Here is a 26,224-nt window from a genome sequence, read left to right as displayed (position 1 = left end):
GCGTGTGTGCGTGTGTGTGTGTGTGTTTTATTGAAGCTAAAAGCTCTCAGAACAGCAGACAAAGAAATTTTTAAATGAGGATTGGGGAAAAAAGAGGTTATGAAGTTATTATAAATCAGAGGATATTGTGAAACGTAAATACATACGGATATTAAATTTCCTATTTACCTCTTGGAAAATAGATATAAATAACAAGGATTGGTTAAGCTAAATTATTAAGCTGAAGTGTAAAATAATTAGCAGTTTGAGAAAGAAATTATTATAGTCTCTAGAGTCTGTAATTTGTTTATATTTGCATCTAGCAATTAAAGACTAATTATTTTACAAATAGAAATCAATGTGGAATTTCCCAGTATATGTTAAATCTCCTTATAATCCTTGGTTTCACCCCTCCAAGTTTCTAGCAACTCTCCAATATATCAATTACCTTAGATGACTCAGGGCTGACAGAATACAAGAGCTGAAGCTACTGTGCCTAACAGAATGATGAACATCCTCCTTGGAATTGAGGAGGGGGGGAGCCCGTTGTGTGCACAGATTCTTAAGACAAACAGAGAACACTGATACCAAGAAAGGCCACCCTACAGAGCTGTGGATGGATGTTATTATTTTTAAGAAGGAGCCTTTCTGATGATATAACAGGGCTGACCCTGCAAGTGAGGGCTCCATAAATCTTTTTCAACTGAAAGTTCCTGGTCGTGCAGGTTGGAGGACAAACAAAAGAATCAAAAGAGCCAGGATGTGAAGTTTTTGTACTGTTCATGTTAGGCTTGCTTGTGGGACTCTGCAATAATATAACAATGGGCAAGACTGCAAGGCACAGCTTTCTTTCTGTCCTTTGTTTCAACTGCTTCTCATTACAGTTTTAATTTCACATTCCTAACGTTACTGCATGTTAAAAATTTCAAATGATGCTAATTCTTTCCCTACTTTCAAACATGTATCTCTTTTGATGGCATGCATAACTTGGTTAATCCTTGATTATGATATATTGAAATTATTCTATGAAGCATACATCTGTAGCTGACACTTTACCATTGGTACGGTAACTAATTATTAAATAGAATGGTTAGTGCTTATTTCAGAGACATTTTGGTGCAGTGGTTTAGGACACCAAACTAAACCCAAGAGGTTATAAATTTTAGTACTGCCCAAGACACAATGCTGCAGTGACCCTGGTACAAAAGGAATGTAGCAATTGAAAATCAGCTGCAAAAATTGTGCAAAGAAAACTGTATGGGTTCATTCAAGCAGTTGCTAGGAAACTATTTTTGATAAATCCAAACTGAGATAGAAGAATTATGTACCTAACACACTGCAATCACTTAGATAATAAAGCAGTTAATGAATGTGCATAATAGAACATCTATCTAATTTAAAATCAATATTATTAACGTTTATAAACTTTGAAGCTATTTACTGGTTCTAAATCAGGGGTGTCAAACTCATAATATCATGTGACGTATTGCGATGTATCGTGACTTTTTTTGCCATTGCTGGCAATGGGCTGGGTGCAGTTTCGCTATGATGCATCCAAACCTTGGACCGGCAGTTTGACACCCCTGTTCTAAATGATTCATTACTTCTAATAAAGCAGGGTGCAACAAAGCTATAAATGAGGATCATTCAATATGAAAGTCATTTAGACCAGGGTTTTTCCTGTTTTTAATATATTTTGATGTTTCAAATGTGCTTCCAAAATATCCACAAATCCTGTGATTATTGAGATATTTTGCTCAAAAAATTACCCATATGTGGTTGATTTACCATAAAACCATATGTTTTCACATAGAATTTCAGCTATAGTCCATTTGTTCTGTCACTAACTTCTTATTTACTAAAAGGCAGAATGGTAGGTTCAGCCCTCTAGATTTCTAGAGGATTCCCTACTACTCCAGATGTTTTAATGGAGAAAAAAAAACTGCCAAACAAAGCACTGCATTTTAGCCACTCATGATTATTATTTTTATTGTTTGTTTGTTTATTTATTTATTTATTTATTTATTTATTTATTTTTTATTGTTTTTGGGAAGAAAAATGCTGATGTTTGGGCCTGCCAGCCTCCCTTTAATTTTTTTAGTTAACAGAATTTAAGAAAAGAATATTGGGTGAAGAAGAGAGCATGGATGGAATTATAGATATATGAAAGCATTTTAAAGGACAGTTTAGAATAATGTGCTAACTAGGTTAGTAAATACAACTTTAATATTTGCATGGAGATAATAAATCAGTGTTTTTTTGGTGGATGCTCAAATGGAAGAGGTATATAGTTTGATATAATTTCCTGCCTTATTTCTGATAGGATTCCCACTAAAGTATCTAAATAATCCAGGGATATAAGGACCTATTGAATTCTTAATACCACAACAGGTTTATGGAAAAAGGATAATGCAATCAGAACAAATTTGTTGTCAGAAATGCAGCTTTCATTACCAATTTCTAAATTTTTCATTTTGGTAAGTGTGTCAATCAGAGATCATTTAATCTATATAACAATCAACTAACCATTTAAATGAGGTAAATCCACTATAGAATGTGGGCAGAAAATCCAATAGAATTGGCATGTGCCTTCAATCTATAAACATCCAGCTCCCAAATATGACCAAAAAAAAGAATTTTTTGAATGGGAATGTTATAAGAAAGAACAGTTTCTATTTCAGCTTAACAATAGTCTTTCCTGCTAGGATAAATGTAAAAATAGATTGAATGTCTTTAAGAAATAAGTTACAAACTTCCTGATAGCATACAATATTAAATTAAAGACTGAATAAACTTGGTATGTATTCTTTCCTCATGAGCTTAACTTTTACTGAATAATCAGACATCTGCTTCAAATAATGCATTTGAAATGAAACAGAAACAAATACTAAGTAGATGAGCAAAATGGTGTGGATGTGTGAAAAGGAAAGGGTCATAGTTTTCAGATTTGAAATAAATAGCATGAAGCATGGGAAATGACTATAAGAAGAATGTGAATTAATACCATACCTATTTTCCAAAGATGGAAATACATTAGAAGCTAAGCCTCTTGTGAATTTAAAACAAGAGACAAAGGGTATTAAAAAGAATTTAAAAGATGCTGTTATTATTGCAACACTAATTCCATGCTACACTGACTTATTCAAATCTGTAACAAGCTTATTTTTAACAATCTGTAAACTTCTTAAAAATGCAAGATACTTTTTTTTTCAAAATCAAAGATACACATTTTTTTTTAAAAAAAAAAAAGTTGTATCTACATCTTCCTGTCAGAGGTACAGGTATAACGTTGTCTTCCAGAATGTAACATTATACATCTGGCCAGCAAACATCTGGATATTCATCATAGCTCATCATTTCCTTCTGTAAGTCCAGAAATTGTCAGTTATTTCAGCTGAGATTCACCCGAAGGGAGAAAAGACAAAATTACATCCTTTTTTGCCCAAGTTTTATAAACTGAACTTTACCTTTTTTCCTAGGATGCCAATAAGTATAAATATAAGCAATCTTCTTATGGTGGTTTTAAAACTATGCATATTCCTAGGGCCACACAGGAAATATATTTAATTTCATTCATTAAAGAATTGAGTTTTAAAATTTTGTTCAGAAAATGCAACAACCAAGAGTTCTCCATAGATTAATATCTAGTTAAACTCAAAGAACTCAAAGAATTGTGAATTAATAGCAGCTTCCAAAATTGCAATGTGTAAATATACAGATCTGGTTTTCAACATTTTCTCTTTTACTAGTCAATAAGAACTGAGATGTACAGACTTCTGGAGAGGAAATAGCAACTGAAGAGCAGAGCTGACAACCACAGCAGAATGAAGAGCCAGCAAGTAGACAGTCTCTTCATAATTCCTTTCTAGACCAGGAAAAAATTGAAATTGCCCACAAGTGTCTCAGACAATTGTTGCTTCTGAGAAGATTGCAAAACAGGAGTCTTCAATTGATTTAGAGCTCTTTGAAATAAGGTAATAGCTATCTTGGCACTGGATTTGCATAACTCCTTTCTAATTACTTTTGTAAATTGCTTGTTAATTATTTTGCAGCTACTAGGAACATTTGGATCCACAAGTTTGAAAACACTGGATAAGTTTTCTTCAATTCATACTGAAAGAAATTTTATCTACAAATTTAAGGACTTTGACAAATATTCTTTTGGGATAAACAGCAAAAAGGTGATTAGAACATGGATTGTGGAAAGTTAAATGGACTAAGGGTCCAGATGGATTTGAAATAAGACTTTAGAATTAATTATAAGAATCATTCCAATGAAAAAATGCTACTGTTTTGAATTTTCTTTTAAAAAAACATAGGATGAAGATTAGACTCATTACAGAACAAAAAGAAACTCAAGATTGTAATTAAAGGAAAAGAACGCTTAAATTTGACTTGCTAATACAGAATAGAATAAAATATTTTAACATTGGATAATATTGAAAAATATTTTTGAACAATGGCTCCAGAACTTTTAAGAGTAACTCTTATCTAGAAATATTTCATTTTAAAGACATTATAAAAGAGGAACAAATTTTACTTAAAAAGATTGAAATTGATCTGAAAATGGATTTAAAAATTACAGACTATAAGAATAATATGGAAATTCAAAATAATGTCTTCATAATTAAAAGGGATATACAGACAACAAATCAAAAGCAAGACCTGAATATTTTTCTATTCTGGATTTATAAAACGTTTGAAGACTTATGTGAGAAGAGATAATAAAAGAAATGAAAAGAAATCAAGTTCCAAGATGTTATTTGAAGGGAATAAAAATCAAGAATTTTGAAAGCAAAAGTAATGTAAAATTAATTTATTTACTGTAAGATTAAAATAGATATCTCTGGTCATTCTTGGACTTTTGCTGATTAGGATTCAGTGAGGAGGCTTTACAGTGTTGCTTACAGATAAGAGATAGGATATGAGAAGAGGGCAATAGTTCCTGCATTCTTTTCATGATACAGTAATATTCCCTTCACGAAGAAAATAAAGTATTTATAAACAATGCATACAACTAAGGGAAGAAATATTAAAATAATACTGCCATTTTGTATGACGTGATGCTGGGCAGACAGAGACCAGCAGTTCTCAGAAAAGACAGAACTGTTATGTTAATGCTGAGCAAGTGTCTGTTCTGTAAGTTGGAACATGAATGGACACTTTCAATTGTTTTGACAGAGTAGTAAAAAAAGGATTAGAATATAAACCCTGTATCAAATACACACAGCCATGCATACATGGCTTAATTTCTGTATTCAACAGTATCCAGATCTTTTGTGTATACACAGCTTTATTTCCTTGTAATAATATAACTTATCTAACCATGTCACATCCATGAAGTTCTCTAAGCCAGTTCCAGTGTATGGATCAAGGTGTCTTGATTTATTGCTGTGCCTGACCTGAAGACAGACACTCTATGCAGATCTCTGCTTCTGCGGGTAAATTTGACATGCTAAATTCCCCCCTCCCCCATTTTCTTCCCCAGATACAATTATTTTTTGCACTTAGTTACAGTAAGATGCTAGCATAAAGTTAGATTACTACCATAAGTGTAGCATATTATGCATTTTCCTGTAGACACAGCTTCATTGAATTAGATTTCATAGAAAACAAGCTGCCTATTGTACCCTTGAAATCCCACTGTGTATTCTGACTTTTTCCAGGCAATCTAGGTCCTATACTTGGTGACAGCTCAAATCACTGAAAGGAAGGTTAAGGGAAGGTTTCATTTGCACCAGCAATAACACAAAACAAATCCCTCTACGAGAACTTGCCCAGAGCAGTCATTTCTGGTTATCATCATTGTATATATTTATGACCACAGTATTACTATACATGCAAAGGCGCTGAGATAACAATACTATTTTCTGAAAAGTTGTATAAGCTTTGTTATGTTCAGAGACCCCTAATGAATTGTGAAGGTTCTTTTCAAAAGCTTCAATGACTGGATTAAGAATGGGGGAAGGGAGAAACATACAAAACACTAATTAATTTGTGCATCCTCACATCACTGATTTTTTTCTTTATTTTGAACATTTATTAGCACATAGTTCCCCAAGATTTTTATAGTCTTCAAAGCATTCTAAAAAGTCATTTTCATAGTTTTGATTGTTTCTGCTAATGTTCTCACACTGAAATGTAACTTGCATTCAGACTGGAGAATCAGGAAAGATTTTCTCATTAAATGTGCTTATTTTATCAGGGCATCTTGCTGGGCCATCTCAAAGAAATAGGAATCAACCCTACATGAATGGGTGATATTAACCAATGGAGCCATAATGAAAACCTTGCTTGTTCCAGTGGGAAGAGCATCAGAGCTCAGAGATTTCTCTTACAATATTCTATTTAACTATATGGATTTGCTGACAAAGGACATCTGTTAGTTATACTAAGCAGAAGAGAGTCATTTATATATCAATCTCTCAGGCTGAACCTTGTATATTATCAAAAGCAAGGATGGATCAAAACAAACTCATACTAAACCAATCCAAAGCTCAGTTGCTTTATTAAATAGATTTTTGATACCATTAGCTGCAATAATTCTCTTGACAGGATCAAATACCCTAAAATGAGGAGTTCATAATCTGAGAATCTTTTTAGACCTGTTAGACTTACTTTATACACAAGAAAAAAGTGGAAATTGTATCTAGAAAGATCTTCATTTGTCTTTGATTGAAGTTTTACCAGAATCTTTTGGTGATGGTACCTCATGCATTGATCCCAAAGCAGTCGGACTGCTGTAATGCGCTCTCTGTTGGGTAGTCTTTGGAGGCAACTCAGCATGTCCCTCCCCCCCATCCTTCTCTTCATTAAACTAGTCATACTCTATTCCAGCAACCGTTCCTTTTAAGTTTTAGCCTCTAGTCCCCTGATCCAGCGTGGATAATAATTGATGGTTTAAAAAAAAAAAATTAAAAATCAGATTTTTAAAATTTAAATCAATTTTTTTATTTAAATTGGATGCTCTTTTATTTTTTATCAAATTTATTTTAATAAAATGCTTTTGGAGTAAAAATCTATCTAAAGATAGTTTTCTATTTAAGATACATTAATAATTTAGTTTATTCAACATGAAATGAAGCTTAGTTATATAGCATGAGGCTGTATATTCTTCAATATTTATATTTTTGGGAAATTCATTCAATGAATCCAAGCTGGGAATAACATGCACTGCACTGATGCATTCATATAATCTCACAATAACTATGAGATAAATCATAAAACTAAGTTCAGGAATATTCCTTTATCCCATTATTTTACAAATCTATGTACACTATAAACTGTATGATTGTTTGAAGAGAAATGTATCTGTACCAGGCTCGAAGTATGAGGAGGAAGTGCAAGCAGTAAAAATGAAAGTGAAACCTTCTAAGCAGCTTATAAACCTTGTGATCTTTCTGCACATAGCTTGTAGTGCTTTATTCCTCCCTTGAGGAGCAAAATGGCAGCAGGCTGTAAAAGAAACCCAGTTTGGGAATATTTTAATGAAGTTCCCCTACCTATGGGTAAAGCAGGTATGCATGCAAAATACAAGCAATGCAACAGAGATGCATGGCCTGGTGGCCCAACTGAAATTTCACCATATTTTTTAGATTGCTATGAGGTATTGTTATGCTAAAGCATAACATATATCTGCTATTGTTACTGCATGGCACTGCATTTTTATACAGTTGCCAAAAAAAGAAATAATGAGTTGAAATATTCAAATATTCCTTTTTAGTCTATACTGTGTGTGAGTACAATGAGAAATTCACAATAAGCATACATGGTTTAAATAATAAAATAACAGCATTGACTTTTTTTGTGTAGGTGAAACCACCATCAACGTAAAAGATTCTGAAAACTATCTATTTTCTAAATCGCCATCCTCTTGTTCAGAGTTATCTCACAAGGATAGTGCATCAATCACATCATTTACACATATCCACAATATATCATCTAAAAGAAAGAAACCATCTGGAACCACCATCATAGATAAGTTTGTGATTAAAAACCAGCAAATTAGAAAAAGAGTTAATTGATGAAAAAAATGCTCACTTTGTTTATGCAATAAACTCTTCTTTCCATCTGTTTGTAAATCCACTTTGTTAATATAATTCAGTCTGTGAGACGAGGATACAGTCCACCAAGTAGATTAGCTGTTACAGGGAAATTGCTGGATAAAATATATGATGAATAAATTATGCAATGTGCAACAAGTCTAGAAGGTAAAATTATTAACCTAAGTTTTGAGGGATGGAGTAATGTCCACAATGATCCTATTGTATGTGCTTCCATAACAACAGAAGAAGGGAATGTATTCCTTGAAGAAACAATTGATACTTCAGGAAATGTACACATCACAGCATATTTAGAAGAAGTAGCAGCAAAAGTTATTATAACATGTGAAAAAAATTCAAATGTCAAATATGCAGTTTGGTCACAGACAAGGCTGCAAATGTGTCCAAAATGAGAAGAAATTTAGAATAACATGAAGAAACTACCAAGCTTTCCAGTTTGCAATCGCGGTGCCGGCGTGCATGCGAGGAGGCTGTTCTCTCCGCCATCCGGTTTTTCTCTGTCGGAAGATCTTGCAAAGGGTCGAAAGTTGCCCTGGAGGGGCAACCACTGCTGAGGAGGACCCTCGACTGACCGCGGAAGGGTGGCAGCCCTTCCGTTTGATCCAAGGCAGCTCCTTTGGACTGACAAAGAAAAGATCGGCCATTAACATGTCCGATCACCAAGCCGTTCCAGCCCAAAGCCCAAAGCACTACTAAGCACAACGAAAGCAACCTGGAGGAGTTGGGTGAGACCTTACCTTGCCTTTCCTGCTTCCCAACTATTTTCCTGTAAAAGCCTTTGGGAATACCCCTTTCCCCCTGCTCAATTCTGTGGCTCCTGAATATAAAGCTAAGGGGGGGGGGGAGAACAACTAGACTAAATAACCAAATATTTGGACTTGTAATTTCTGGCTACCTGGGCTCCCAAAAAGTTCTTTATTCTTACAGAAACTTATTGTATTACTTGTTTGCTAAGCTGGAAAAAAAGGAATATTTCTTTCTTTCTTCTTTGAACTGGATAAAAGGTTAACTTTGCATGTTACTGGCGAAATTTGGTACAGCACGTGAAAAAAAAATTTGACTGGGAGACTTCTGAGGCTAAAATTTGTCCTTGACATTATCAAAAAAGATAAGAACTTGAAACAGGTGGGTGGTGAAAATAATTCTCTATAGTGGAGGTGGATAGTTATTGAGTTTTATTAAAAATAGCCTCCACTAAAGGACTATTTGTAAATACCACAGAAATGGAGGAAAACCACCCACAGCTTAACTTCAAATTTATACTTGAAAAAAATCTTAGATGCTACTGAGCTAATGAATTCCAGACTGAAAGATATACGCGCCACCTTAAAGCTACAAAATGCAGCCCTGACTTCAATAGATGAACTTACAACCCAAAAAGCAACAGAAGAAGAAGGAATTAACATTAAAATGGATTCTAATGAATGCCAGCTACAATCTACTCAGAAGTCCGACACCCAAACTTTGATTTCATCCAAAGAATCTGCAATTTCAACAGAAACAGAAACTGAAGAAAGCAACATTAAGAGCGGAGGTGCTGAAGACTTACACACACAATACACTGAGAATTCAAATAACCCAGATGACCAAAAAACAACTACAACATTGAATATGACTTTTCATCTAAACCAGCTGAAATCAGAAGAAGACCAGCCTGAACTCATGACAAATATACTACCGTAAATGCCAGCGTATAAGGCGACTTCCACGAGCGCTGAAATCAGTGCCAAAGACGGGGGTCGTCTTATACGCCGAGTCGTCTTATACGCCGGAAATACTGGTAGTTTCCGGCGTATAAGACGACGTTCTAGGAATGCGGCCCGGCTATAAAGACGGGGGTCGTCTTATACGCCGGGTCGCCTTGTACGCCGGCATTTACGGTAAGCCAAATATGGAGATTCAAACTATCAGGCCAACAATCTAATGACTATGAAGGGACTAGCTTCCTTGATAGGCTGATGACTGGATGGTCTCCCTTGATTCAAATGACATATGCAGGAATGAAGGGAGATCCACCCGAGGATTTAAAAGCTCTGTTATGGAAGCCTATTTGGCAAAAAGGAAGGCCAGAGTTAGACTTAAAAAATGGTTTTGTTTATGTGGCTTTTAATGGAAGAGCCTTAAGTCTCACTTAATGGGATAAGGAGATTTTAAAAGACATTAATTGATTTAATATTCAGGATTTATATTTATAAGGAAAATAAATTAGTTACTAGAATAATAGTTTTGAATTATAATATAGAAGATGGATTCAGATGATAAAGGTTATTTTATTAGTAAGCGATGCTATTAGAATGAGAAGTAGAATATGATTGTGAAATAAACTAAGAATTTATTTGAATAAATAATACATGTATTTTAGACATGATAACTATTCTGTAATGAACTAAGGGAACCGTGGGTTATCCGAAACCTAAACACTATCGACATTAAGCCAACTGGAATACTGTAATTGAAATCAGATAAAAAAACAGGATCTGGAGGCATATAAGTCAAAAGTTGTTGATAAATGTTTTAAATGATTGAGTTATAACTAGCAATGTATTAGTTTGAATTTGGTATAATAAAGGAAACAGAGGAAATTTTTGATGATGTAAACTGACATATATATGGAAAAGCTTGTTATCGGACTATGTATTGCCCAACCACCATGTTGCTTCCTTAATATCTGAAGCTTTATAAAAATGGAAAATTAATAAAACTTGTTTAAAAAAAGGAACTATCAAGCTAATAACATGTGGTTGTTCATAGGTGCTCATTTGATGCACCTACTAGACAAAGATTTCTGTCTCAGAAATAAAGAGTAATGTTTTTGAAATTGCTAAATACTTCTGTAACAATCATTTTGCAGCATCAACTCAGAAAATAATGGGCGGGACCAAGCTAATGCTTCCACAAGATGTTAGATGGAACTTTGTGGTGGACTGTTTTGAACAATATATAAAAAACTGGCCTATTCTGATGATCATTTGTGAGCAAAATCGAGAAAAATTAGATGGTACCATCACAGTCAAAATCTCCACATTGTGCTTAAGAGAAATGTTGAACATATGCTGAGCATCCTGAAACCCATTTCTGAAGCTTTAAACAAAATCCAGAAAAATAGTTGTTTTATTGCTGATGCTGCAGAAATTTGGAAGGAACTGAGTGAACACTTAAAAACAGAACTACACACTAACAAGCAGAAATTACAAGATTTAAAAAAGTGAATGGGCCAAGCACTGTCTCCAGCTCATTTTCTCACAAACATTGTCAATACTGGTACCAGGGTCAAATCTTAAGTGCTGAAGAAGAGGAATTATTCATGATATGGGTATCCAGCAATCATCCATCTCTAGTGCCAACTATAATGAACTTCAGAGCTAAGGGGGAACCATTCAAAAAATATATGTTTGCTGATGAGGCTTTAAAGAAAGTTTCACCACTAAACTGGTGGAAGTCACTCAAGCACTTGGATTCAGAAAGTGTTGAAGTAATGATTTCACTTTTAACCGCAGTGGCCTCTTCTGCTGGCGTTGAAAGTACATTCTCTTCCTTTGGACTTGTTGACTCTAAATTGAAAAATTGTCTGGGGATTGACAAAGCAGGTACGCTTATTTTTCTTTTCCAGATCATGAACAAACGAGAGGACGAAGATGAAAATGAAGTTTTTTTTAATGTGGGCCCAGCTGATATATTCAGTTTAAGTTCTTTTGTTTGTTTTTTCGAAGATATTTTGCTTAATGCATTTCAGTTACTAAACATTGGTATTTAAGCAAATATAATAATATATAATATGCTATTGTTTTAATTAAATAAAAGAATTTGAGTAGTTCTCCAACTATATATGATTTATCTATCAACCTAAAATCATTCTGATATCGCTGTTTTACTAACCTGACAGTTTATTATTCTAAACCTTCATTTTGTTTGCAAATAATAATATTAAAAATTCTAACTAGTAGCAAGAATGAGTCCTTATATTTAAAGAGCACCTGTCATCTCAGATCCATCATGACAGCATCTGTTAGTGGGCATCCACTCACCTGCTGCCTGCCATGTCTCTCACCTTGTTGTGTTACTGTCGCATCACCAGCTGTGGATGGGACTATCAGTTAGTCAATAGCGGGTCAGAAAAGGAGCCGCTGCGGGATAGAGATGACAGTTGCTTTTTAAAACTTATGATTTAAATTGAATTGCTTTAATCAAGCCTTTTACTAGTGATTTAAATCTACTTGATTTAAATCAAATCCACCCTGTTTATGACAGAGAGAAGGGTTACATTTTTTTCTTACATTGGATTTTGTTTGAACTGAGTTTTTGTAATTTTGTTTTGCATTATTTATCTTTATTTATTTTTTGAGATACTTTTTGCTAACTTCAGCTAGAAGATCAAAGATTGCTCATTCTTAAAGCAGACTGCAGTGTTAGGAAGTATTTATTCCACTTTATAAAAAATACAGTTTATGTAATGGGCCAATTATTCAGTATCTTCAGGTGACAGGGTGGACTTGTAATTGTAAAATCTTCACTAAAAAAATCTGGGCTTTTCCAGAAAATCACAGAACATATGACTCTATTATGATCTCCACATTTTCAAGTAATAATTCATTCTGTATGATTCAGTTTTATAGATATAGCTCTTTGTCTCTTTTTATCCATAATTACTTTGGCCTATAATTGCCTAAAACAGAGGGATTGGGAATCCATGATTTAGAGCATTTCCAAAGATGATTAAATGAATGTATGGAGGATCAAGCTAAAAATGTCTGGTCTTCTTGATGTCTTTTTAAATACTATCTGCTGGGAAATGAAAGGAAGCTATTGTCTTCTTGTCCAATTCAGCGAATCTTCCCTAATGTATCTGATTGGCTATTATAGAATATTAAACAGAATGGAGATAGCAGTTGTTACGCTTTGTTATTATTCATGTTCTTGTGCTGTGTTAGGGAAAAGAGTGTTTTCCAGATTGTATACAAATATGATCGCAAAAGCCTGTTCCACAGTGTTCAATTTGTGCTCCTTTCCATGCTCAGTATATCATTGTGTTATTTCCAAGACCCCACATAGATAGGAAAATAGGGAAATGGCAAGAAGTGCTGCTTCTCTTATTCTTTATCAAAGCCCTTAAAGGCACTAAAAAAGAAATACTTGAAAAAATAATGTTGCCATTGTCATATTAACTCTGTTGGAATCTTAGAAAAACCATACTACATACAGCAAAGTTATCTAACTGAAACAAAGACTTTCACAACTTCCAACTTTCAAGACAGAATTGCCATTTTGCTACACAGAATAGGTTTTCCTTCTGTCAGCATGAGTTTGGTGGACAGAATTCTGTGTTCAGTATGATATATATTGATATGAATGTTATGCCTCCCAAAATGAAAATCTGAGTTTTTCAGGACAAATCAAATGCTGGCAAGTCTGCTAGTACTGTTGTTTATGAAGCGTATCCCCAGTCTCTTTCACACTCACACATCAAACTTGGCTACTTGTTATGATGAATATTCCCCTCCCCATTATATTATTATCTCATCTCCATGCATTTCCTGACATCCCACCACCTTCTCCCTAAATCAAATCTGAAGGTCCTCCCCATAGCATTGCTATGTGTCAGATTACCTCCTTCCTCTTCTACTCAACTCAGAAACTCCCTGCATTCTATTCACCTGGTTCTAACACCATCCTGTTTATCATCATTGCTTCCATCAGAAACCGACTATTTCATTCTTCCATTAATTAATGAATTAATTTAACATATGTTCCCATCTTTTTTCAGAAGCTGTTCCAATGTTTTCCACATACAAAATCAAGTAATGTTAATTCACAAATGCATCATCCAATTCATTGAAGATGTCCCACTAATTTGAAACAACCAAGTGGATTCTAAAGAAAAGAATTGCCATTTAGTGTATTGACTTAATTTTCTGATCTTAGCAAAGTTATAAACTATTTAATCAATGTACCAAAAATCTGACAACAAAAAGCTTAAATACTATAGTATCTAAGATAATTGGCTAGATTATTGACTCAACTGATGCAAAAAAAAAAATATCCCAATCTAGCTTCTAAAGTTTGCATGATGAGACACATGCATGCAATCTTTATATTTGCCTAAGGAACAGGCAAATGAAATTTAAAATTTGTTCCTGCTTCTGATTATTCAAATACTTGTACTGATCATAGTAGAAATGAAACTGTGTCAATAACAAAAGTTTTAGCTCTATTTATCTCTGTAAGTATTTGTGATATAATCATCATATCATCCAAGCGTAGCTATTGAAAACATGGTTCCTTTAAAGAATCAACTTTTTAATTATTATTAAATATTTTAAAAAGAATACATAAGGGAAGATAAAAGTCATGAAAAAATGAAATAAAATAGTAATGTACAAATAATACTACTCAAAATAAAAAAAATTACAATTTAATCCCTTTGTTTCGAGATGGAGTCAGGGTGACTGAGTAGAACTGAGCATTTACTGTCCGGATGCCCTTCCTGATACCTACGCAGAGTTTGCAGCAAATATTTTTTCTTTGCGCCCTGACAGAGAAACATCTGCCATTAGGTAGGACTGAAGTCTCAACTTTCCAAGTGATAGGAGAGAATCTTCAACTTTAGATCACTGTGCCACTTATTAATAATACACTAAGTAAATAAGAAATCTAAAAATGACATTCTAGTTTTCTGATATATTACATATGAAATTATAAAAAATTTAAAGGAGAAATTTAAAATGATTACGCTTCAAGCTACTTGTCAACACTAAAATTGTATATCCAACTAAAAATACAAGGTAACAATACTAAAAATCTAGTTATCAATGAAGTTTAAATACAGATTCTATATGTAGAAAAACCAAAATTTTGGTGTAGGAATAACAAATCTGTGTATTATATTATAATCCAAGAATAGTTTTTCTAAAACTTAAAGCAATATAGTTCACTTTTCTTTCTTGGCAACCCTTCAGAAAACAGCTCAAAATGTTCACCATTCACAAAAAGAAAAAAGAAATTACATAAAAATCTTACCATGGGCCATGCGATGAAACCAATAGTATCCAAAATCTACTCCAATGAAGGTCAAATACCATGTCCATGATGATGTCCACGGTAGTTGCATCATTCTATAGTTGTTCCACACATACATATATGTTGACATTTCAACACTTCTAGAAATAACACTAAAATTCAAAAACAGACAATGCACATTAGAGATTCGTCAGACTACCATATTCAGACTGTTTTGTTTGTTGATATCTCTATCAAAAGATAATGGAAGAAGGGTCTCTGGAGCTACAAACAGAGCAATTCAGTAATCTAGCAAGCAAACAAGTTTTTTAAAAGATTAAAAGATTCTGCTCATGATCAATGTGGCAGCAAAATCAACAAAAGATCAAAATGAGCTACAATACAAATGCATTAGCAATTATTGTACCAGTGTTTGGATCTGAATACGATGTCTGTTTACATGATAACTAACAAAAGTAAAAGATGACTGTAATGTTCTGACCATCTCATTTTTATCCCAGCAAAACCCCACAGTGATCAAAGTCTGATATCACTAAATTACCATTTCAGAAAAACCTCAACTTTTCTTAGTTGTTATTTCAAATCCCCAAAAGCATTGGAGATGAGAGGAAAAGAAGGGAGGGCATAAAAAGACCCTGTTTCACCCTGGCTGTCCGAGCCCACCTGTGACTCACTCATAGCTTTCTAACAGGTGGTCTGATTTTCAAACCAAATTATCTGTTTAACTTCAGTTTGGCAGTTGGAGAACCAACAATTTCACACAAGTTTCAGTGGCAGGTGTACTTATCCTTTGCTGAAGCAAAACACCTGGAACATATTTAATCTTTGTAAGAGCCTTACAAAATATTACTAAAGATGTTTTTAAAAAGGCAATTCACCATATTTTTGCAATTTATAACTTGAAATATTACCACAAATCTTAACCTAAATTCTTAATCATTTAGACAATTGGCCATAAAGGAACTTTAGCTGTTCTACGGGGACCAGGAAGGAGAGGGGAGAACTCTCTCAATACTATTTTGCAAGGATTTTTTTTTAAAAAAAGACACTTTTGCCTAGAGTAGTATCACTTACCAACTATTGGCCAAAATATAGTTATATATGCTCTTTAAGATCCGGTGAATCAAGAAGGCTTAAGAGTACCTGATTCTGCTTGGATCATGACCATAGGATAGTGTTTTTTCATTTTGGCCTCATTAAGTACCATATTGTAATGTTTTTGCAACATATCCAGACATAGAAAGGGATGTATTTCTTAAATTGGTCACTGAGCTCTTTTTTCGTTGGGTTGTAACTAAAGCTAGACATTAATTCTAAAGTACTGATTTTTTTCACCTGAAGTTATATGTCAAATTTGCATATTTTAAATCAATCACTAGCATACTAACAGAATTATTAATGGATTAGCTTTGTCAAATATGGAAACAAATTCACAATTGCTTTATTTCGGGACAACCTTTACCAAAGTCAAAATATTTATGTAGCGCTACCCCTGACAGGGCTGCTGGAATCCGGGTTCTCTTGTTCACATGCAGGGAAAGTGTTCTGGTGGCTGGTCAGTTCTTCTTCTTCTTCTTCTTCTTCTTCTTCTTCTTCTTCTTCTTCTTCTTCTTCTTCTTCTTCTTCTTCTTCTTCTTCTTCTTCTTCTTCTTCTTCTTCTTCTTCTTCTTCTTCTTCTTCTTCTTCTTCTTCTTCTTCGTCTTCTTCTTCTTCTTCTTCTTCTTCTTCTTCTTCTTCTTCTTCTTCTTCTTCTTCTTCTTCTTCTTCTTCTTCTTCTTCTTCTTCTTCTCTTCTTCTTCTTCTTCTTCTTCTATACCTAGGCCATAACAGACTCCACTCCTCCTCCCCGACCTAGGCCTCAGCAGACTCAACTCTTCCCTGCGCTCTCCTGACTCCTACCCCAGGCATCTCCCCATACTGTCTCTTCAGCTCACCAACCCCCACTACATTTATTAAGTCTAACTGTGCTTCTTTAAACTTCCCTTTTCCTTCTTGAGAAAACTAAGAATATATTTAATATGAAGTATGCTGGTAAGTATACTAATTGCAAATAAAACATTAATGAACAAGATATACTCTATTTGTAGTCTGACAAATTCTCACTGAAAAACAGTGGGAACTTTTTTGTTAATTTAACATTTTTTATTAATTCCCATATGATTTTAAAATATGTCTGTTTTGAACCAAAAATTCCTCAAATGCATGTGAAAGTGAAAGATTCAATTATATATAAATATGCATTAACTGTTATTAATTTTAGAGGACGACTACTGAAAATATGATCTTATGAACTAATAATAATCAGCCAATTTTAAATTTTCAAAAAGATAAATGTCTACAGGATAATGAAATTCAAAGTAAGATAATGGATTGATATCTTAATTTATTTGTACATTTTATATATAATTTACAAAAGAATTTTGTTACAATAAATTCTTGATATCTGTTAAATTTTCATATGCACATCAAGTACCAAAGGTTAAATGAAATTTGTCAAGCTAAACACACAGAAATACTGGAAACATGTGAAATATGAATGTCCTATAACAAAGACTCCATGAAAAAAGGAGAAGAGAAATAGTAGAATGTTTGTCAAACCTCACACTGGAAAAGGAAAACAACTTGCCTTCAATTTAAAGTCTCTTATATTTTTCTGAACAGGTGCCAGTTCATGACCTGACAATCTAATTTATTACTCTATCAACTGATTTATTAGACTCGAAGTGACCCTGACATATAATGGTCATAGTTTCTCCCCATTCTGCTTTTACACTTCATTATAAAGCCAAACAGTCCGGAAGTTGCGGAAAGAATGAGAAAGATCTGGGAGTTTTACTCCCTGTCTTCACTCAGCACTGCAAATATGATCACTTTCCATTTTTAATATACAAACATAGTTACAAAATGATCTATTTGCTAACAGTATCTTGGAAAGCTGTTAGAATGTTTGCCTGTGTTAAGCTCTTAATTACAGAATGTAAAACTAACACTTTAAAAACATTTCTTCATCCTGAAAAGTAATACACTGGAAAAAACCTAAAACCTCTCTCACATAAAAGAGATAAAATCTGAACACAAGCCTAAAATGTCAGCATGAACCTAAGTGAAACTCAAATATTTTCCCAAGTATTTGTTTTCCTACCAAATACTTTACATGTGTTTAAGTACAAACAAGAGCTCCTAATAGCTTACATAATTGACCATATTTTTTAAAAAAAAACAATTAAAATCATTATACAATGTTATACCATAGTTAGCAAATTTTATATTATGCATGATTATTTATAGCACATTATTAATGTTCATAGCATTTTACATAATGTAACAATTAACTGTTTCCACTAATTAGTGAAACATCTAATATCTAATTTTATTTATTAATCATTTTATGGACTGTTTCTTGATCTTTCTCTTTTGAAATATTTAGGAAAAAAAATTAATTGAATACTGAGATAGTGCACATACTACATTTTGGACTTATATAAAAAGCTAAAAGATACATGTTACTGTAAATACAGTATCTTCAAAGGAAGATTGGTGAGTGAGAACTTACCAGGTTAAATTATAGTGGAGGAAAAACAAAAGATTAATGATTAATCAAGACAACAAATGAAACTTTATTGAAATAAACTCAGAAATAAAGCTACTTGCAGAAATATAATCTAACAATGACTATTAAAAGCAACAAGAAATGAAACTTGAAATTTAGAAAACTAAAGCACTCTATAGGCATTTTTTGAAAAATATTGAAGGAAAATTGGACAGCATCTGAATATAGCAATTGTTTAGAAATGGGAAGTGGAGGGTGGAGAAGTGGAGAAGAAAGAAGAGGTGGAGAAGGAGGAGGAGTTTTTTTCTCCCCAAGAACAAGCCATATGCACAAATGTTAATTGGCAAAAAATAGAAAATACTAGTTTGGATAGTAAATGCTGAGATATATGAAAAAAAAGTTGACAATTTAATAACTAGATGCCGCAAAATCCAGAATGGTTACAAAAAAAGGGATGACTGTGTTAGCAAGATAGTGTATTAGCATTTATGTAGAAAACTAATTTTACTTTGATATTACTTGCAATATGAATTCATGGAAAACCATTGAATATAATAGAGCAAAATAGAGTTCTTACAATCCAGACTGGTTGGTACTTGGAATATAACACATCAATTTTACTGTCATTGAAAAGAACCCTGATTACTTTTTCAATGAAGTCGTATCAAAAGACAGTTAAGTTGAAGACAAGTAATAGAAAACATTTACAAAATACTGGTATTTACAAACAGAGATTACAAGTATTTGTAAGAAGTCTTCTAATTGTTATTGGGTCATTAGGTATAATATCACAACGACTTAGAAAAAATTTGAACTTAGAATTTGGATTTATAAAAAGTAATGATAGACCAACTCCAGACATTAGCACATTTGGCACCTCAAACATAATTAGCACTACAGGTAGTCCTTGTTTAGTGATGGCAACTCTGGAAATCCCCAATTCCATCATTAAGCAGGATTGCTGGTCATTAAGTGAATACCTGTCAACTTCTAACAAGCAAAGTCAAGCAGACTGATCTGTTAGTAAACGCCTGCCTCAGGCCAATGCAAATGCCAGGCATAATGGCTGCTGGGGTAGATAAGCTCCCCTATGCTCTACTACCCAACTGTTGTTTATTATCTTCTTCGTCCTGTTGCTAGGCAAGCCTAGCTTAACCTTTTGTGAAGCCACAATTGTCTGAGTATAGTACTATGACCAAAACTGCAGCCTGGTCCAGCACCAAAGTGTAAAAATTGAAGGTGCTCTAGCTCCAGCCACCTTTGCCATCCTGAATTCTATGACAGGAACTTTACAAGGACTCATGCAGCCAGCGTGTACACCTCAACAGCAAGAGGAAGGAGTTGTCAAAAGTCAGCTGTAGTTCTAATGGCAAAGAGCACAATCCAGTACAGAATTAATGGCTGATGAGTCCAGGACCAAAGGGCAAAGAAAAGAGGAAGATAAATAGGTGGTGTTGGTTGAAGTACATTCTGTAGTCATGTACATGGGTTGCCAAGTGCGTGATATTTCATAAGTGACCACAGGAGCACTCCAACAAATATTACTTCAAAGACCAAGCATTAATTCCATTTGATCAGCACTTTGATTTGTAACTTCAAACAGTTAACAAATGATTATTAAGCAAGGATTACAGTTATAACTTTAAGCCTACTTCTACCTGAATAAAAAGCTACTGATATGTGGGACGCCAGCTGGCAAATTTTGTTCAACTAATAACCAGATATTTCAAAAAAAGATTTTATTTTAATCTTCATCACTCTGGCCTCTCTCTAATCACAAAGCTGCATTTGAGATTTAGCCTAAAGATGCTAATTTGCTTTGGGAAACATAGATTGTATTCAAACATTCTGTGAAATTAGCAGAGCACACTATATGGAAGCTGGGCCAGTAGACAGAACAATTTGATGCCTGCCAGAACCCCATCTTTCAACACTATTACTCTCACTGAGTATGGAAAAAATATTTTAACTCACACAAGAGTTTCCCAAACATAGGAAGCCAGATGTGGAAGGCAATCACACAAATCCAGGAAAAGACACAGCTGCTTTATGTAGTTTCAAACAGGTGGTATGTGCAAACTCATATTTTACCCTTTGAATATACATGTTCACACAGTATTGCTCTCCACATGTTATTAGACTTGATTTCCCATCATCTCTGATCACTACTATACTATCAAACATACAGAACTGAATCCCGTAACATCTGGAGCCCCATAGGATTCCCATTTCTGGCTTTGGTCCAAAAAGATATTGGCAAAGAAACAGAAAATGTGTCCTAAATTAGGACATAAATTATTTCAACAGTTCTATATTCTTTCTTTGAAATTATAGGATATTACTTAGATATAAACATATTTTAAAAAACACATATTTATTAAGATTACATTCCAAACTTTTTTCATTGTTGTTGTGTTAAACTAATTTAGCACATGAAAATTAATAATATATGAAATAAATACATGCTTATATTCTAACCAGTAATATTTATTTCCAGCATATGGATGTTCCTGAGAAAATGTCGTTTTTTGTTTTGTTTGTGGAAGGAGGCACTGTTAAAGCAAGCACTTCAAGATTTATGGCAAGTTTTATAATTTGTTCTTTTACAAGAAAGGCATTCAGAACAATATACATGCATTTTATAAGATGGCTGTGTTTATTTACCAACATTGTAGGCCATTTTCTTTCATGTAAATCTGATCATAAAATATGATCATGCCTTAATTATGATTTTAATGCTGGTATTTACTCATTTCCTATGGGTCAAAAGGATGGGAGAGAATCTGAACTCAAGGGGCATACTGTTTCAAGAAGAAAATGTATCTAACCAAGTGTTCATCACGAAACTTTTGTAGGGTATGCAACTATAGCACTCTCTAATTGCTAGGCCATATAAGATGGACAGATTTTACCTGAGCTATCTAATCTTTACTTAAATAAAAGGGGGGAAAGGGTGGCAACAATGCAGATGAAGATTACTGCATAAATATTACAGACACTCCTAGTAAGGTTCACTTTTTATAAATCTGTCCTTAATGATACACCTACGTTTTGCTACAAAATATTCTAAGTTCAAAACAGACTGCCCAACATTCAAATATCATCTTTCCTCTGAGGATGCCAATGTTGAACCCTAAGAGGAATGAAATCATTAAAGTGGTGGAGTTCATTTCTGATATATATTTTTCAATAAAATATTGATATTATCATGAACAATTTTGAAGGATTTTTTGTATAATTTATTTGTGAATCAAAATAAGAAAAGTAAACATTTTGTTCAATTCAGCTGATTTGCTAAAAAATATATTAAGTACCGCAGTGGCCCAATGTTATTTCCTTTCTAAACCAAAAATCACTCTTTCACATTTTTCCAATGTACATTATTTTCTTCTGTATCTGGAACTCTGCTTTAGCTACTAGGCAAATGTGCTAATAACAAATTTTATGTCACAAATTTCAACTGCTAGTTGAAAAAAATGAGAATTAATTGTAGGAGAGGATACTATCAATAGCATGTTAATCTGACCCTCAGCTATTAATGATTTACGATGCAATGTTTCTTGATATAATGAGTTTGAGTGAAATGTTATTTTAACTGTTTGTGCTGGGTTACCTGAGAATGGAGTCGCTGAAAGGCATATTAAAGGGAATAACTATTAGTATTTTGGAGGAACAAAACATATTTTTAATTTTTAAATCTACTTAGTTTTTTCCTATAGCTCATAATTCATTTAAATTGAGGATTAATGTTTAGTCATCTACATACTAACTAGAAGAAATTAAAGAAATGTCTTAACCCAATTGCATAAACTTTGGAAGCATTGCAAAAGTTTATGTAATTGGGTATTAGTATATGAAGGCAGTATTAGTACATGAAAAATTAGTACTTCATTGTTATTAAATAATGGTAGGTTTTAGATTTGCTAAAAATATATTAAATACCATATATTAAGTATATTAAGTAAAGTATTAGTACTTGAAGGCAGATATTATATAGTTGCCATTAATGAAACTTGATGGGATGAAATTCATGAATGATAGAAGGATACAAACTGTTCATATGAAACAGACCTAACAAAAGAGAAGGTGGAGTTGCATTATATATAAAAGGTAGAGTTGCATTATATATAAAAGATCACTACATCTCTACAGAAATGCACAAAATCAAGGATAAAAACCTCCTAGAATCCATATGGGTCAATATAAAGGTGTACACTACAGGCCATCAAACCAAAAAGAATTAACAAATATATATAGAAAACATATTACAGTAATGGGAGACTTTAACTATCCTGATATCAATTGGGAGATAAACTCTGGAGCAAGTGAGAGATCTAACAGATTCGTTATCAACGTAACTGACAATTTTGTCATTTGAAAGATAAAGGAGAGAACTAGAGGAAAAGCTATTCTGGAGTCAATTCTTACTAATAGAAAATAAGTGATAGAGGAGGTCAAAGTTTCCAGGATCTTGAGCGAGAATGACTATGTCATATTGGAATTCAAAATAATGTGAACACAAGCAATATATAATCCAACCAGTGTCTTAAACTTTAAAACAACTGATTTTAATAAACTCAGAGAGACACTAAGAAAAATCCCGTGGATGAAAATTATGGGAGACATGATAGCAGTATTTCAGTACTTTAGGGGCAGCTACAAAGAAGAGGGGGTCAACTTATTTTCCAAAGCACCAGTAAGCAAGACAAGAAACAATGTATGGAAACTAATCAAGGAGAGAAGCAACTTAAGGAGAAACTTCCTAACAGTGGGAACAATTAACCAGTGGAACAGAAATTACAGTGCCTTCAGAAATTGCAGGTGCTTCATCACTGGAAGTTTTTAAGAAAAGATTGGACAGTCGCCTGTCTGAAATGGTATAGGGTTTCCTGTTTGAGCAAGGGGTTGCATTAGAAGACCTCCAAGGTCCCTTCCAGCTCTATTCTGATTCTGATTCTAAAATCAGAAACTTTAGTTAGGAATTCAAACTCAAACTATGTATTTCCTGTTTATCTGTAAGGAACATTGGTTTGAAGTAAAAGGAAGTAATAATTTGACTCTCAACATTGAAATTAATTAATTAATCAAAATTCATTCAAGTCAATTATGTTATGCATTATATGTAACCCACTGAATTAATGTTAGCTATTTTCTGTATTGCTAGCTTCACACACAGTCCTAAACCATAATGTGATTGGTTTGTTAATACTTAAAATGTATCAGATCATTTGTGAATTTAGTTACTGCTATTTATTTAACAAACCACAGTTAAAAATCCTAGCTTAACACAGTGTGTATCAAAATCTTTTTTTTTTTTTTGAGATGAACCAAAATTGGATCAATGAGGTTAGGATATTCAAATGTAATTTTTAGTATTTGTTATATTTTTTATTAAACATAAAAGAGGAAAAGGAAGAAAAAAATACAAAACCAGAAAGAAAGGGGAAAAAAGCAACAAAAATATTTTATATACATACAAAAATCATAAAGGCCAACTTTTAAGCACACTATAACATTTGACCTCACAGAATAATATTGTTATTTCAATTTATATTTAAGTGACTCTGAGAAGTGATAATGAATAGAATTTTAAAAATCAATATACCGTAATAAAAAATAAAAATATGCAATAAATTTATATTAATGACTAAAAATTATGAATTGCTCTTTCAAATATTTATTAATTTCTCAGATTTATACACCCTCCATCTCACCTAAATGACTCTTGGCATTTACAAACAATATCATAAAATAATAAATAAATCTGTAATTTTTACTATAATGATTACTTTGATATGAGAAACATATATGAATGAAAAAATGAAATCCTTATTTAGACTTGTTTCAAAAATGTTCACCACACATGATGAACACTTCTACATTCAACAAAGCAATCACTATTGATTTCAATGTTTCATATATGTGTATCTAGAATGTTGATTACTAATATTTTTCTGTATTTGGTGATGTTTTATGAAAGCAGAATATGCAGGATGAAAGTTAATAGGAATTGTAATATTTAATAATAATAATAACAACAACAACATAACACCCCGGACTTAACAATTGTCAATAAGAAAGACAAAAAAGTCTGGATAGTGGACGTGGCAGTGTCTGGAGACAGCAGAATAGACGAGAAAGAACTGGAGAAGATGACAAAATACAAAGACTTACAAATAGAAATAGAAAGACTGTGACAAAAGCAAGCAAGGGTAGTACCAATAGTAATAGGTGCTTTGGGGGCAATCCCAAAACAACTGGACCACCACTTGAACACCATTGGCATTGACAAATCCGCTATTAGTCAATTGCAAAAGGTGGCCTTACTAGGAACTGCTTCCATCCTGCAATGGTATTTGTAATACCATCAAACATCCACATCTGCCTATGCCAGGTCCTTGGTAAGGACTCGATAGAGAAAATGCCAAATCCAGTCTGAACATCTGGCTGACTGTGCGATGATCCAAAATAATAATAATAATAATAATAATAATAATAATAATAATAATAATAATAATAATAATAATAATAATAATAATGTTGGAAGGGACCTTGGAGGTAATCGAGTCCAACCCCCTGCTCAGGCAGGAAACCCTATACCATTTTGGACAAATGGCTGTCCAGTTTCTTCTTAAAAACTTCCAGTGTTAGAGCATTCACTGCTTCTGGAGGCAGGTTGTTCCACTGGTTAATTGTTCTAACTGCCAGGAAGTTTCTCCTTAGTTCTAGGTTGCTTTTCTTTTTGCTTAGTTTCCACCCATTGCTTCTTGTCCTGCCTTCAGGCGCTTTGGAAAATAGCTTGATTCCCTTTTCTTTGTGGCAGCCCCTAAGATATTGGAACACTGCTATCATGTCACCCCTCATCCTTCTCTTCATTAAACTAGACCACAGGTCGGCAACCTGCAGCTCCGGAGCCGCATGCGGCTCTTTGAGCCTTCCCGTGTGGCTCCCAGCCTCCTCTGCCTTTGCAGAGAGAGACAGAGACAGAGAGAGGCAATTGCGCTTCCCTGCTTCAATCTCTCTCTCTCTCTCTCTCTCTGTGTGTGTGTGTGTGTGTGTGTGTGTGTTTTGTGTGTGTGTGTATGTGTGTGTATGTGTAAAAGAGAGCGTACTCACATGTTCTCCGAGGAGCTGAAAAGCTTTCTGGGCGGAGCTCCTCCCTTTGCTGCATCTCTGCAGGAAGCAGGAAGGGCAGGAGAGAGCTAGCTAGCCCAGCTAGGCTGACTCAGGAATTCTGGGAGTTGAAGTCCATGAGTCATAAAAGAGGCGAGGTTGCTGATCTTGTTGGACAACAGCTTGAAGCTTGCCAGGTGAGCAGCAGATAGGAGGGGGGGGAGAAAGAGAGAGAGAGAAAGAGAGAGAGGGAGAGGGAGGGGGAGAGAGAGAGAGGAGAGAGAGAGAGAGAAAGAAAGAGAGTGGGGGAAGAGGAGTGGTAGACCAAGGGCAGATAGAGAGGGAGGGAGAGAGACAGAGAGAGAGACCCTTTTGACATCTAAAATGAAGATAACACTGCATATATCCTTTTTTTAACCTGTATGTGTATGTGTGTTTGTGTGTGTGTGTGTGTATATATATATATATATATATATATATATATATATATATATATATATATACA

General features: G+C 33.8%; 1 protein-coding gene across 1 annotated transcript in view; it reads right to left on the bottom strand.

Moving 5' to 3' along the window:
• AGMO (alkylglycerol monooxygenase) overlaps nt 1–26,224 on the bottom strand; it is a 126,155-nt gene that overhangs the window by 82,356 nt on the left and 17,575 nt on the right. Inside the window, exon 3 of the mRNA XM_039332852.1 lies at nt 15,057–15,208. Within this exon, the coding sequence (XP_039188786.1) occupies nt 15,057–15,208 (152 nt within the window). The remainder of the gene's footprint in view (nt 1–15,056; nt 15,209–26,224) is intronic.

This window comes from Crotalus tigris, unplaced genomic scaffold (assembly GCF_016545835.1).
Source record: "Crotalus tigris isolate CLP2741 ecotype Arizona unplaced genomic scaffold, ASM1654583v1 scf7180000017624.2573661763:2888555, whole genome shotgun sequence".
Taxonomy (NCBI): domain Eukaryota; kingdom Metazoa; phylum Chordata; class Lepidosauria; order Squamata; family Viperidae; genus Crotalus; species Crotalus tigris.
This window is presented reverse-complemented; position numbering and strand designations above follow the sequence as displayed.